We start from the raw sequence: 15,911 nt of genomic DNA on the forward strand, positions 1-15,911 counted from the left end.
TCTGAAATCTTGGCTCCTAAACTCCTGGCTATCTTAATTACTGTCCAGTGCCTTCAATTAGCTGTTTTCAAAACAATGTTATCCAGTTTTTTATAGTTTTTTTGTAACTAAAGTTTTATTGATACCATCTTCTCCATCAAAATCAGAAGCAGAAGATTTTAAATACATTTTTATTCCCTTAAGAACTTTCTAATAATCTTATAAATCCTAAATTTTAAATGCATGAAACTTCAGTCCTGCTTCTCTATGGGTCTTTGTCTGGTACATTGGTACCTTAAGTTCTGGTTGTCTCAGCCCTAAGTTCCATTCTTACCTAATATGTAAAGCTATAACCTTTTAAAAATGATTCCTTCTAATGAAAAACACTTCTAATTTATGTTCTGAGATGTTAAAATATGGGTACATGGCAAAGCCTTACAAGTGAAGCAATAGTTTTAGAAGGAGTCAGTTTCTTTCCTTTCTCAAAATAAGAAGTAGTAACAAAGAAATTCTTTGGCAAGAATGTACAAACAAAACTAAATAATTAAAAAGAAAAATCCAAACTTTGCTTATACCATACTTTAATCTATTTTAAGTCAATTACAGAAGGAAAAAGGCTTAATTATGTCCAAAAGTACGAAAGAAGCTGAGATAAGAAGATAAGAAACTGTTTAGACAAAGACTAAATCTTGTTATTATATATGCTATTAGATTGACTATATTTATAGAACTGGGAAATCAAGTTCTTGCCAATAACCTCCTTACTCTAAGAAAAAAATGAAAAAACATTGTTCCCAAATCAAAGAATTGGTACTGATAGGATTGGAGTTGTAAGGACCACTCTACCAGAGAACGACAATTATACTTCTGCATGTATTGGTTTCATCCCTGTGTTTATGCATTAACAGAAGGACTTTTCTATGACAACTGACAAAAACATTAAAAAACTGTACTGATGCTAAAAATGGGCCTCATTAGAAATTTGCATGTAGATCAGGACTAGACAGAGTTAAAGTTCAGTAATAGTATTTATTAGAGCAAGGATTTGAGAATGACCTTTAAAAAATTTTATTACTGTTATGAGGTTTACACGCTGACATTTTGTGTTAAATATAAATTTATTTAAAAACAAGATTACATAGGGGGCCAGCCCAGTGGCATGTTGGTTAAGTTCATGTGCTCTTCTTTAGTGGCCTCAGGTTCACTGGATCCTGGGCGCAGACCCAGCACTGCTCGTCAAACCATGCTGTGGCAGCATCCCACATAAAATAGAGGAAGATTGGCAACAGATGTTAGCTCAGGGTCAGTCTTCCTCACACACACACACAGACACACACAGACACACACACACACACAAGATTATACATACACAAAAGTTAGAATAGAAAATAGGGAATGGAACCATGGGTGATATATTATTTTTTCTCCTATATTTCTGTAGTTTGAAATTTGCTGTAATCAGCATGCATTACTTCCTTAATGAAAAAAATATATACTATTAAAATAAATGTTTTTCAAATAGTTTTTAATAGAATTTTGTCAAAGCTGTAATATGTTAGTGTGTAGCCTCACCCTGTGGTGGCTGCCCCTTACCATCATAAAGTATGCCTTCAATGAGCTTTAACCATTCAGAACACTAAGTGAGAAGATTTTGTCAGCTTCCTATCTCAAAGCAAGAAATGCAGCCTCACACTAACCCAAACAGCCTAAGCCAGGGAGGATCTCATGGTATAGACTGAGCAGCATTGATGCTGAGATGAATGAAGAGCATCAGGCTTATAATTCCTTTAATGACTTTTTGGCAATTTCATGGGATCTGGTCTATTCAGTCAAGCCTGAGGGGGAAGAGAAGATTGGCAGATATCTACTTGTCAAGCAGTAGTTGGGGAGAAATCTGAGTAAACCGTCAAAATATAGTTTTGAAAACAAGTTTTCATCAATCTTAACAAATTATACTTTGATTTCATTTTCATCCTTTGTCACCATTTTTAGTCTTTCTCTTTTGTTCATGGAAATCCTGAAAAATAAGCCAACTGTTCTGAAAGTCTTATCAACACTTATTTGTCTTATGGGTTGTAAAATTTTACTTCTTGGAACCCAACCAAGCCCTCTTTGACAAGGTTTTTGTGTGTGCTCAGGGAAAACTGGCAGATGGAGGAGAAGGTTCACTGGTCGCAAGCTGACGAGGGGTTATTATAATAGTGGCAAGCCCCATCATTTGCACTGTCCGTCAGTGATATCAGTATCCCAGGTATTACTGAAATTTCCAGAAAGCCACCTGTAGACCATGCTTGAAAAGAACTCTCCAAGAAACACATTTTTCAAGCCATTGTCCTTGCCTAGAATGGCTACTCTGCCCTCTTATGTAAGTTCCACTTGGCTCAGAAGGCCCAATTACTCAACAAATATTTACTGAATACCTGCTTTGTAGCAGATAATGTTCTAGGCAATGGATAGACATGGTGAACAAGACAGAAAAGATTTCTGCTCTCATGAATCTTATATTGTGAGGAAAAAAAACAAGTATATAACTGAATTTCAGATAACAGGGGGAAACTGGTATCAGGGGAAGAGGTCTAGTTTCATTGTGGTAGTCAAGGAAAGTTACTCTGAGGTCAAATTCGAGCAGAGAACTGAAAGAAGACAGAGAGAGTGAAACATGCAGTCTAAGGGAAGAATGTTCCAGGTGGAAAGTACCTAAGGTAGGATCCTCAAATGATTGAACATCAGCACAAGTGAGTTCCAGTCCTCCATTTTCAATGAGAGCTCATTCCCCCAGCTTGCAATGACCAAACTCTTACAATAGCACTGTCTGTATGATTCATTTGGCATTGAATGTATGTTGCTTATACTACTAGTTATCTTTGAGACATTGAGATGCCTGTTCTCCACTTTAGACTCAGCTCCTTCAGGCCAGGGACCTTGTCCTGTGCTTTTGATATACGCCAAACAAAAAATAGTACTCTCATGTAACAAGAATTCAATAACCACTCATGATGATCATGATCTGATGTAATGATCTGTGCTGTTGTCAGGTCTTCAAGGAGCATATCGACTCTTGACTAAAGATAGAGTTGGGCAGAGTGTAGTCAGACGTGCTGCCTATTTAAAAAAAAAAAACCTAATATATGTTGGTTTTGAACTTCTGTTTAGGTTTATTTTGTAATGATCTGATATTGTTGTAAATGTGTTCATAATTTATTAAACAATCCACTCAATTGAAATTACAATTAAAATGCTTTACCTTTAGTTACTGAGGAATGGATTTTGTCATAGCCCCTTAGAATTAAAACTAAGTCTTTCTTGGACTAAAATAACGCAAACTTCATAACTGCAGGTTGTAATTAGCCTTTCCTTTTGTCAAACAATAGTGTTCAAGGGAGAAGTCAAGGCCCATGATACTAGTTTCCTACACCATAGCTACTTTCTTTGAGTTGAGATAGTACACTGACAGAGAGAGAAATTATTCACACTGCAGAAGTATGTTGTTGTGATATTGGAATCCAAAAGGCAGTTGTCAAGTTTCATGGTTTAAGAAAATGATACAACCCTGGAGACAAGTTCTAAATGCACACCAATATGATGTTAGAAATTGAAAAGGTAAAACATCTGTACTTTGCCTTTTAAAAGTATTGATTAAATACCATCAACCATGAAGTAAAAATACTATAATTTTGGCTTTATTCTAAGTTAGAATACCCTCTGATAAGACTATTCTAAACTTGTTTTACTTATGTATTTACCCAAAGAAAGAACCTGGTGATTTTCAAGTAGTCAGGTTTTGTTTTGTTTGTTAAATACCATATGGTGTTATGGAGAGAGAACACTGAATTTGATGTCAGAAATCTAGATTAGAATCATGGCCCTACTACCTATTAGTTGTGTGACCCTGGGCAAATCATTCCTCAGTATTCCTGTCCCCCCAATGGAAATGACATCTTTCCTACATACCTTCAAAACTTTCATTCTCCTAGATCACTGTAATTATTCAACCTTGCTAGGCAGTATTAGGGATTATTAAAGTTCATGTTGTTCAAATGGGTCAATCAAATGTTAGCGGGGTGTGGTATTTTATGCAATAAATTTACTGCTTAACATTCTGAGGCTATATGAAACCGGAAGTAGGACTAATGGTTGTATTCTCTCCTTTTCTTTTGTAGAGAATTTTTTTTTATTGAGGTAGAACATACTATATTAGTTTCAGGGGTACAACACAAAAATTTGATATTTGTCTATATTGTGAAATGATCACCACAGTAAGTCTAGTTAACATCCATCACCATACACAGCTACAACTTTTTTTTCTTGTGATGAGAACTTTTAAGATTTATTCTCAGGGGTTGGTCCTGTGGCCAAGTAGTTAAGTTCGCATGCTCTGCTTCGATGGCCCAGGGTTTTGCCGGTTCAGATCCTGGGCATGGACATGGCACCACTCATTGGGCCATGCTGAGGCGGCGTCCCACATAGCACAGCCAGAAGGACCTACAACTAGAATATATAACTATGTAACTGGAGGACTTTGGGAAGAAGAAGAAGAAGAAAATGATTGGTAACAGATGTTAGCTCAGGTGCCAATCTTTAAAAAAAAGGATCTACTCTTAGCAACTTTCAAATATGCAATACAGTATTATTAACCATAGTTTCACACTATACATTATATCCCCATGACATTTATTTTATGACTGGAAATTTGTATCTTTTGACCCCTTTCACCCATTTTGACTACCCCAAACCCTCTGCCTCTGGCAAACACCAATAATCTCTTCTTTGTATCTGTGAGCTTTTTTTTTTTTTTTTTCAGATTCCACATATAAGTGAGATCATACAGTATTTGTCTTTCTCTGCCTGACTTACTTTGCTTAACATAATGTCCTCAGGTTCCATCCATCTTGTCACAAATGGCAAGATGTCACTTGAGTGAATAATATTCCATTGTATAAATACACATATACCACATTTCTTTTATCCATTCATCTGTCAGTGGACACTTAAGAGTGTTTCCATGTCTTGGCTATTGTAAATAATGCTACAATGAACATGAAAGTGCATATATCTTTTTGAATTAAGTGTTTTCATTTTCTCTGAAGAAATATCCAGGAGTGGAATTACCAGATCATACAGTAGCTCTATTTTTAATTTTTTGAGGAACTTCCATATTGTTTTCCATACTGGCTACACCAATTTACATTCCCACCAACAGTACATGAGGGTTCCCTTTTCTCCACATCCATGCCAACATTTATTTCTTGCTTTTTTTTTTTTTTTAAGATTGGCACCTGAGCTAACAACTGTTGCCAATCTTCTTCTTTTCTTTTTCTTCTTCTCCCCAAAGCCCCCCAGATATAGTTGTATATTCTAGTTGTGAGTGCCTCTGGTTGTGCTATGTGGGACGCCACCTCAGCATGGCCTGATGAGCGGTGCCATGCCCACGCCCAGGATCCAAACCGGCGAAACTCCAGGCTGAGCATGCAAACTTAAGCAATCAGCCATTGGGCCGGCCCCCTATTTCTTGTCTTTTTGATGATAGCCATTTGACAGGTGTGAGGTGATATCTCATTGTGGTTTTGATTAGCATTTCCCTGATGATTAGTGATGCTGAGCATCTTTTCACGTACCTGTTGGCCACCTGGATGTCCTCTTTGGAAAAATGTCTATTCAGATCCCCTGCCCACTTTTTAATTGGATCGTTTGGCTTTTGTTGCTATTGCACTGTATGAGTTCTTTATATATTTTTGATATTAGCCCCTTATCAGATATATGATTTGCAAATATTTCCTTCATTCAGTAGGTTGCTATTTAATTTTTTTGATGGTGGCCTTTGCTGTGCAGAAGCTTTTTAGTTTGATGTAGTCTCATTTGTTTATTTTTACTTTTGTTGCCTTTGCTTTTGGTGTCAGATCCAAAAATTCATTGCCAAGACTGATGTCAAGGAGCTTACTGCCTGTTTTCTTCTAGGAGTTTTATGGTCTCAAGTCTGACATTCAAGTCTTTAATACATTTTAGTTAATTTTTCTGTATGGTTTAAGATAGTAGTAGTTTTTTGTGAAAGAAAAACTACTTATTTAAAAAACAAAAACAAAAACAACGTGGGCTCTGGGAACAGAGGATTAATCCATTTGGGCCTTCAGTATCCTGGTGGTGGTTTTGTCCTCCTCAGCAAGGTGGAAATGACTCTTACACCTGGCTGCATCCCCATCCACAGCATTCAGCATGGCTTGTGAGACGGTCTCCAACAGGTGTGCATGATGGGCTCCCAGAGACTCACACATCCCGCACATTTGTTCAGCACAGGTGCTGCTGACCACAAAGTCGTCAGTCACCACAGGGCAGCTGATGAGGTCTAGAGAGCAAAGGAAGGGCGTAAAGGTCTTCAGGTCCAGCCAAGCAATGACTGGCTCGGTGTAGCAGGGGCCAAACTGTTTCTTGTACAAGAGGTTGGCCATCACGCTCATGAGGGTGTAAGGCTTGATCTGCGAACCTTCATTCAGCTCACACAGGTTCAGCTGGAACTTGAGGTGCTGAGCAGTGGTCTGGAAGTTGGTGGCGAGCCCAGTCAGGCTGATGTCCAGCCATTCGCCCATGGGAAAGATCTTCTGCAAGTCTGTGGTCAACATCTAGGCCTTGAAGTAAGACTATTGGTTATATTCTCTCCGCCTTCATTTAATAAAGGTGGTTGAGGAATAAGAAACCTTTAAGAATTTTATCATCACTGAGTAAATTCAAACAGGTCAAATGACTAATGGAAGGTTTGCTCCTTTGGGAATGAAGACAAATGTTCATTTAACAATAACTCTGTCAGGCAAGTAGTCTTTTCCTCATTTTACAAAAGGGGATTTGGTTGAGAAAAGTTAAGTAATTTTTTTCATGATCACACAACATGTCAGAGATGGAATTCAAAAATCCAAACCTTGATCTGCCTGAGAAAGCCACTTTCTACTACACCAATGTTTTTCAAACTTTAGCATGCTTGAGAACATCGAGGGTGCTTATTCCAAATGCAGACTCCCACATGGCCTCTTAGAATAAACATTTTTATAAATACGTTGTATAAATGTGATGTGGCCCAGGAGCCATACTTAATAACAAGAGCCCATGACTTCTGAAAACTGCCTACTAAAAAAAATCAAAAACTGTCTATCTTTATGATAAATTAGTATTCATTTGTTACCTTTTCTGGCTGTTAACCAGGTAGTCCCCAGCTACTGAAGCCCTAGAATTCTTACCTCAGAGGTTATGTGATCAGGTACTCCAGGAGCATTTTATAGCAGGATTTCCTTTTTTTTTTTTAAGATTTTATTTTTTTCCTTTTTCTCCCCAAAGCTCCCCGGTACATAGTTGTATACTCTTCGTTGTGGGTCCTTCCAGTTGTGGCATATGGGACGCTGCCCCAGCGTGGTTCCACGAGCAGTGCCATGTCCGCGCCCAGGACTCAAACCAACGAAACACTGTGCCGCCTGCAGGGGAGCGCGGGAACCCAACCACTCGGCCATGGGCCCAGCCCCTCCAGGAGCATTTTATAAGTACAGAGGATTTTTTCTAAATTTGGATCTGATGAGAAAATAAGCCTACTTTCCCTGAATTAACCATAAGAGATAATTCATCATCCAGACTGAGACACTGTTGAGAGTGAAACAGGCTATTAATAATTATGTCAAGACAATAGGCATTAATTGGAACCATCCAAAGTGTAAACCAAGACATATGAGGGAAAAGTCAGTCAAACTTTTCTCACCATGTCCTACCACTAGAATGTATTTTTATACATTCAATACCATGTTCCTAGTCCAAAACAATCAGTAGCTTTTACCATCTGTTTCATTTTCTTATTTTGAAGAATATTATTTAAAAGGAAGAAAAAACTACTTTTCTTGTGTGCACAGTCAATCTAAAATGCGGATGCAGCTGTGAAGTACTGGAAAAGAACCCCAGCTAAGGGACAGAAGATCTGCATTCAAATCTCAGAATGCCATTTTGTAGCTATGACCTCAAATTATTTTCCTCTTACTTGAGCCTCAGTTTCATCATCTGTAATAAGGAGGATAATATCCACTTCAGAGTTGTTAGTGGGTCAGATGAGGTAACAAACACATTTGAAGGTCCCACAAAAGCTGGAATATGTTATAGACATGGACAATAAATATAAAAGAAAACACTACAAGACATCCTCTGACAGCAGCTGCAGTGGTATTATTAGATGTTTAGAGATTGTTTTTGATGTAAATATTGCCACTTCCCTCACTGGATTTCTGGGCAAGTGGTGTTCTGGATCCCTCAGCAACCAGAGGCATGACAGTGATCATTGTTTATGGTAGAAAGACCCCTACAATTGTCTTTATTGTTAAATTAAATGTCAAAAAGAAAAAAACAATGTCATTACCTTCAGCATCTGCAGAATTGGACAAGGCTTTCAAGAGCGTGGTCATACTATATTCTCACTATATATCACTACCCTGTTAAGTCCTCTGGCCCCATCCTTGGAACCAAGAATGGCAGGCCACTACCAATACGGTTTTGCAGCATGAGTTTCTGGAGGAAGCATGTGACTGAACGTCAGGACCCTCAAGTATTAGGACTGGCTCAGCCACTTTTTAGCCACATGATCTTAGGCAAGATGTACTTATAAAAATGAGGGGACAGACTAGAGGATCATTAAGGACGCAGAAGCTCTGACATTCTAGGATGCCCAGACATCCTTAGCATTTTACAAGTCTGGATGACTGCCTTCTTCTTGGATATTTTCCTAGACTTTCTCGTAACCAAAAAAAATGTAAGCACAATTAAACAAATAGATGTTTGAAGAGATTTAAAGTAGTTTCAGGATACATTTAAACAAATATACACAGATAAAATAGGGGTTCAATTAAGAAACATTTATTCATTCCCACATGAAAGTGAAATTGCAGCTGTAAACACAAACTAAGAAACATTTGTTTTACAAGGCAATTTGCTATACGGACTTGACCACGACCTTGAGGTGTTAGACAAGATGATGATTAAAGGCTCTGTAAGTTCTGAATTTTACAATTATGAGGCATTCTTGGCATTTTACATGTCTACATGACTGCCTTCATTTGTGACTATTTTCCTTCACATTTTCCAGTATATTCTCATTACAGAAGAAAACATTTAGCATAGAATTACAGAAATAGTGGTTTTAAATAGAGATTTAAAGTAACTTCAAGATACATTTACACTGAAATATACAGATAAAATAGTTGCTGAGTCAGGAAACACTTATTCACAGTCTCAATTTCATTAATTTATCGAAAAGAATATGAACCAAGTAACATCTAGCTTACAAAATAACTGAATGCTTTTAATCTTATAACTAGAGACATGTACAACACTTACAGCATTTACACAATACTATTTTCAAAATAGGTTTTTGACCTCTAAGAATAAAAGCTCTCAGTGACAAGCTTTAGATATGCAATGTAGCCCAGTGGGTATTAACTTTGTCATAACACACAACTACACACAGTCCCCCACACTCCCCAGCATGAGAAAGTGAAATTAGAAAGTTTTAAGACAGAGAAAAAAATCCCTCGAAAGTGTAAATGATTAAGGTCCAAAGGCATGTTTACAAATGAATACACGATCTCAATTATTCAAGTGAGCAAGTGACTTAATTTGCACATTAACTCCTTTTCTTACTACTTCCTGATTTCTGATTCTGGAAATATTTATGCTGCACCTACTGTGCAATACAATAGGAACACCAAGAAGGATCAGACACGGTCCCAGTGCTGTGCCAGTAAATGTTAAACAACCAGTTCGTAAGGGGAAGAGAAGCCCTTACAGCATTTACTAATTTCTATGGTGTAAATACTCCCACTATGGCCAATTTCAAGCTACCAACAATTTGAGTAACTGGCTCACAAAATTCCCAAAACTTTAACAGTCATCTCTCACAAGCCATTATAAGCCAGCTCCAAGACAGCACAGCATGGTCCCCACCCTCAGGTAGCTTATAATTTCTTCATGGGTACATATTTCAGAGGACAGAAAAGAATGAGGACGATAAAGATAAAATTTAAGTAATTCAATTATAATTTTGGTAAGCAATTTTAAAAGTTAAAAGGAGCACTAAACACTGTGGAATTTTCCTACTTCTCTTGTTTCTGGTTCTACTCTTCCTCTTAAATTTATTTCAGGAAATTAAAATGTAGTGTATTTGGGGGAAAGTAAGGAATGAATGGAATAAGAAGGAAAAAAGACAAGAAAAGACATCCTAAGACATAGGCTAACAGTTATTATGTTTACATTGGAAGAAAATACCTACTAAGACAAGGGCAAATATAATGTAACTTTTAAAATTCCATCTTCTTGAAGCCCTTTCAGTTCAGTCCATAGTCCTGAAGATTTGTCCTGTCCTCTTTGGCTGCAGCTTTGATGAGATTAGCTAGCTTCTTTTGCACAATACTGAAGAGCATACTGCTTCACACCACTCACACTATCAGCTCATAATAAAAGATAAAACTAAATTCTAGAGTCTGAAAACTGAGCTTCCTTTGCATAGTCCCCCCCATGTGTCAGATCTTGGGCAAGTGCCGGTTGGGGTGACCAGGAAATTCTTCCGGTAGCAAAACGTGGAGTCTGCAGGTTGGGCAGGTCCCCTGCTGCATCAGCCAAGGCCTAATGCACTAGGAGCAACAAGATTCCCGTCAGTCTCTCAGACTGACCCTCGCAGAGGCAGCTGCTCCTCTGATATCAGAGCTGCAGACCAGAACGTCTTCTGGGGGCTCGCAAGGCCTCCTCTGCGGGATGGCCAAGCCGACTGTGTAATCCCGGCACCTTCGCTGTGGTTTGCTGAGCAATATGGCTGGTAACAGAACACCTTTCAGCCAGTTTATTCTCTTTGGATCCTTCCCCTAATCCCAATTTTCAGGATGACTAGCAGTTTTCCTAACAAGGAGGTTGAGGAGACCCGCTCTATTTTTTCCTCTGGTTGCTTTTATTACATATCATTCTCAATCATATTCCAAAAAAGTCATAACTAAACATAGAAAAGTCACCATTACCTTGTATATCAAGTGCTTATAGTGTTCTGAAATTAAAAGCCCTAGATGATAGATATACTTTTACGATTGCTATTTCTTTGGTGACATTGATACTACTCTGTCTATGAACTATCTGTTAAGTCATTGCTTGAATACTGACTCTCCAAAAACAAATCATTTTTACCTGTATGAATAATGGAGGGCCAGGTCAGATGACAGAGGGTTAAGAATAGGCAGAGAATTAAGAGGATTAAGAATATGAAGCCTACTAACTCTAACCCTAAAAAGTAACCTGAATGAATTACCTGCTTTCTATTCAATGAGCAATTGAAGGAATAAAATAAGTTTTGTGAAGAATTTATTTTCTAAGTGGATAGGACTTTCAGACTTCAAATGGGAAAGTAAGGTGGCTAAGCATCTTTCCTGGAGATCTTTTGGGATTAGCCATTCTATGTATATCTCTTCATATCAGAGCAGACGCAAAATATAACTCTGTACCAGGTATCACATATCTTTGAAATGATTTACAGATATGGCTTGAATGAGTTGACTATTGTTCACTTCCCTAAGAAGCCTTTCTTGTGCAAGATTATCTTTTCCTGTGTCAAATTACATCTTTGCAACAGAAGACTTGGATCATAAATTGTATACCAATAGCACTTGCATAGCAGCAACACCAGGAGTTAATCTATATAAATACCAAGAATCAACAAAAGATACGCCAGCCTCACATTTTTCTAACATCAAAACTCAAGTCTGAGCATCTTCAAAAGCAAATACAGGAGCCTGGACAGACTGTTAAGGTAAGTTTTATGCCTCATAACGGTAGGGGGCCATCATTAAGTGAGGACAAAGGACATTATATGTTATTTATAGCACATCAAGGTGAAGTGGCACTGTTGCTAAACTGCCACTGAACTGCCATGTCAATCAACATTCCTCCTAATTCTATTCAAGGGAACTGCCTATTCTGTACCATTTAAATCTCATCATTGTCCCCTTTTCCTGTAAGGTGTATGGAGATCTGAGAAAGCATAGTGTAATCTGTGGCTAGGTATGGGGAAACAGGTATAAACATTTCTGTGTGGTACCCAAAAGCAAAGAGTTATATTCAGCAGAATTCATGACACAGCAGTGCACGATGATGTGCATACATGATTTCAAGTGAGGTAGTATGAATCTCGCTCAGGTGATTAATAGTAAATTATTAATAAGAGAAGTTTAATGGGTTACCTGAGAGTGGAATTTGTGAGCACAAGGCAAAACTGAGAGGTTTTCTGGAGAGAGATTCTCATGACAGATCACACAAGGCTCCTCCTCCTCTTCCTCACCATCCTAGGGAAAATATATATGAGGTTAGATTCAGCTCATTTCTTTCTCCCAAATTTAAGTGTATTTAGAATCAACAGCCTAAGTCTTACCAAATTATTGGCTCCTTCCCACGTGGCAGGACCTTGTGAATTGAGGGGCCTCCAGGCTGGTTTTGGGGGCTGGGCAGCATTAGACTGCGGTGGAGTATGGCTGGGTGAAACACAGTTACCATTTGGCACTGATTTTCCTTGATTCTGAAAGTCAAAACATTATATTTATTTTTTAGAATTGCTCTAAAACAGGAAGAATTAATAGAATAGCACAGAATGAGGTATAATGAGAATTAGAAAAAGGGTAAAGGTCAATCAGATTCATGAGAAATCTTGAAACAATATGTTGGCAATATTACTTATATACTTGGAGCCAAGTAAAGACAAAAACAACTCTATATGCTCTTTTAATTAAAATAAGTCTTTGCAGAAAATTAGCAAAATGTCTCCCTTTACAAAGTAACCTATAATAAATTTCAAGAGGGTCACTTTTATTCTAGAATTATCAGGTGGTACTTTCAAAAAGATCTCCTGTGCCATTTGTCAAGTTGAAGTTGAATTGTTTACTGTTAATAGACAATTTAATATGATTATAGGTTATTGATTTTCTGAAAATGCTATGGAGATAATTAAGACAGCTAACTATTAGAGATAAGGGCAGAGAGATAATAGGTATTTTTGCTTTTTCTTTTTTTTTTACCTGTGATCTCTTGGGGTCAATAAATTGAGAAATCTTGTAAACAATTTCATCAAATGTCATTCCAGATAGGGACTTCCCATGAGCATCCTTTAATTTCCGTAAGAAATCTGTAAGCTCCTTTCTGGAAGAGATCAAGAAAAGAGCAGTGGTGATTTTCCCTACTGCCTTGAGGGATTGAAAATCCCATCATATGATTGACATGTAGCATACAGATGTGACCCTTTAGATTGTTGATGTAAAAAAGGGATCACAAGTCCATCTGTGTTTATCTTAAACCAAAATGAAAACTCCTAATGTGTTCATTAATGATAGTTAATGTGTTCATAAGTGATAGGTTTAATATTTACTTTCTCTCTAAAAAGAGACTTCAACTATTTTTGAAAGCTCACTGTATGAAAATTGAGTTTATCATCTACTTATTTGTTTACTGAGGTCTTTATATCGTATTTCTCATGCTCTCTTACTCAGGACTAAAATATTCCTTTTTAAGTACGTTACTATCAGTGTCTCTCTCCCCTATCAGTGTCAATCAACAGTTTTACTTTTGTAAAACTCATAAACAGAAAACAAAGATTAAATAGAACAGGAAAGCAAAGACTAAAAGACACGTTAATTATGTGATAAAGAAACCTAGGAATATTTTCTTGTTTTTTTGTGAGGAATATTCTTGCTGAGCTGACAACTGTGCCAATCTTCCTCTATTTTATGTGGGATGCTGCCTTGTCAAGTGTGGCTTGACAAGCAGTGCTAGGTCCTCACCCAGGATCCAAACTGGCGAACCCTGGGCTGCCGAAGTGGAGCGCACAAATTTAACCAGTATGCCACGGGGCTGGCCCCAAGAAACCTAGGAATATTTTAATCAATATGTTCCTCTTCAATTCCCATGGTCCACTGACCTAAAGCCTGCATATACAGTTTTGGTAGGATAAGGCAGGATGAAATATTTTTCTTTCCCAAATGAAGTGTTATGTCATCAGCCTTACAAAACTACCTGTGTTTTACTATTTATTCATTTTATACATATATAACAACTGTATTACACTTCTATTTTCATTATCTATTCACTATTATACTTATAGAACCATAATTTAATCCTGAAGCATAACAGTATGTACATTAAATAAAATTGTTGGTCTCCAAATGAAAATACTGGTGAAAACTAGGATTATTTCCTTGGATATAAGAGTAAAGATAAAAGAAACTTCATTTCTGGAAGAGTAGAGTTAAATATCTTTCTGCTAAAGTCAGAATTGTGAAAAGCACAGTAAAATCATGATTTCTTGCATTTACTGTTTTCCCTAACAAAGAAGCTATAAAGACCCTCAATAAAATTAAGGAAACAGGAAAGTAAAACTTGATGATGTTTGGGCTTATACAGCAAACAATCAACTTAAAATCGACTTTGGAAATAGGTTATTAAGATAATTATTGCAGCTGGTGGCATTTAAATTGGATAGGTTTACAACTAATTGTACTTTGAGTAAATGAGCAAACCTAAATTTAAAAATTTATTCTCTCATGACTTAAGACTTATAACAGTAGTGAAGAGGTTTAGCACTTATATTGAATGCTATCCCTTCTTGGTAAATTTCATTTTCCTTACCAAGGCATGGTAAGGAGATATCTATACTCTTTTTGTGTGTATTATGTTTCTCTATCTGTACTCATCACTAAATAAAAGCTAAGGTACCTGGTCTGTTGTGGAAAGGCAGTTTTCAGCCTGTCTGTGATCCTCTCCCAATTCATCACAGGGGCATCACTTCCCAGACCTGCGCTGGGAGGCACAGCCTCTCCCACAGGTGCCGGCACAGTCCAGGCTATGCCAGTCATCTGTAAGGAGCACAGAATTATAACTTGTCAGCTTCAATTATTAGGAAGTAACATTCCATGCCAACATGACATTTCCACACCTCCAAAACTGGGCAGAATAAAGAAGAGGAATACTGAAATATAGGTTCCCTTTTCAGAGTTTTCCTCCTTAACTAGCACAATATTTCTAATTGTTTACAATTACCCTCATTTTAAAATGGGACATGCTAGTCTCAGTAATTGCAAACATGTACAGAAATACATATAGGGTGTTTACTGCTATATTTTATAACAGTGAAAAACTGAAAACAATCTGAAGTCTGTTAATAGGGAAATGAGTAAATAAATTATGGCATATCTAATTAAGTCCTTAAAAACAGATTTGTATGAGCATAAGAGATGTCCACGAAACGTTTCATTAAAAAAAGTCTGTGGCATAGTATCTATGGTATGACTCATGTTAAAATGTTTAAAAATTTGTATGCATAGAGTTATAAAACAACTTGTAAACAGTAATTATTTCCTAGGGTTCAATTGCAGGACAATTTTACTTTTTACTTTGTATATTTCTTTATTATATATTCTGTATATACTTTGTATATTTCTGTATTATTTGCTTTTTATAATTAACTTATACCACTTTTATAATTAGAAAAATAATAAAGTTGAATTTTCAAACAACTAAATAAAGATGACGATACTACTAGAATGTCTCATGAATGTTATAAACAAAGGTGGTATGGAAGTTGTAGTGACACCTCTGGGACGTGAAACCATCAAAGTTTTCCCCATATTTTATGGTAGTTTCTTCTTGGAACTATTAAGATTCTAATTAATATCAATAAGTAAATATTTTTGGAGTGCTAATATGATTAGTAGGATAATTATAAACATGGCATCTTTTACTTTTATTTAAGGCTCTACAGGTTACTTTCAAAGATATAGTTATTACTTATGAAAAATTAGTAACTACTAATAGCCACTGGAATAACTCATACAAAGCCTAGTAAGTCTGAGAAGGAGCAAAATACTGCGCAGAAATCTGGGTTTGCCTCAGTATCA

General features: G+C 36.9%; 1 protein-coding gene and 1 pseudogene across 30 annotated transcripts in view; both read right to left on the reverse strand.

Annotated features, from left to right (window-relative positions):
- Positions 1-1,031: 1,031 nt before the first annotated feature.
- Positions 1,032-15,911, reverse strand: part of DZIP3 (DAZ interacting zinc finger protein 3) — a 104,706-nt gene continuing 89,826 nt past the window's right edge. For 18 of the 30 annotated variants that reach the window (XM_070242392.1, XM_070242395.1, XM_070242385.1 and 15 more), the window contains 5 exons: positions 14,731-14,870; positions 13,041-13,161; positions 12,401-12,544; positions 12,213-12,314; positions 8,829-10,801 (listed from right to left, as the gene is read on the reverse strand). In XM_070242392.1, the coding sequence (XP_070098493.1) occupies positions 10,652-10,801; positions 12,213-12,314; positions 12,401-12,544; positions 13,041-13,161; positions 14,731-14,870 (657 nt within the window). In that variant the 3' untranslated portion in view covers positions 8,829-10,651. Of the gene's footprint in view, positions 1,226-8,828; positions 10,802-12,212; positions 12,315-12,400; positions 12,545-13,040; positions 13,162-14,730; positions 14,871-15,911 lie in introns of those variants that run through there. The other 12 variants (XM_070242398.1, XM_070242400.1, XM_070242397.1 and 9 more) reach the window with 3 other exon arrangements.
- Positions 5,500-8,259, reverse strand: LOC100071832 (proteasome subunit beta type-3 pseudogene; annotated as a pseudogene).

Source organism: Equus caballus, chromosome 19 (assembly GCF_041296265.1).
Source record: "Equus caballus isolate H_3958 breed thoroughbred chromosome 19, TB-T2T, whole genome shotgun sequence".
Lineage (NCBI taxonomy): Eukaryota > Metazoa > Chordata > Mammalia > Perissodactyla > Equidae > Equus > Equus caballus.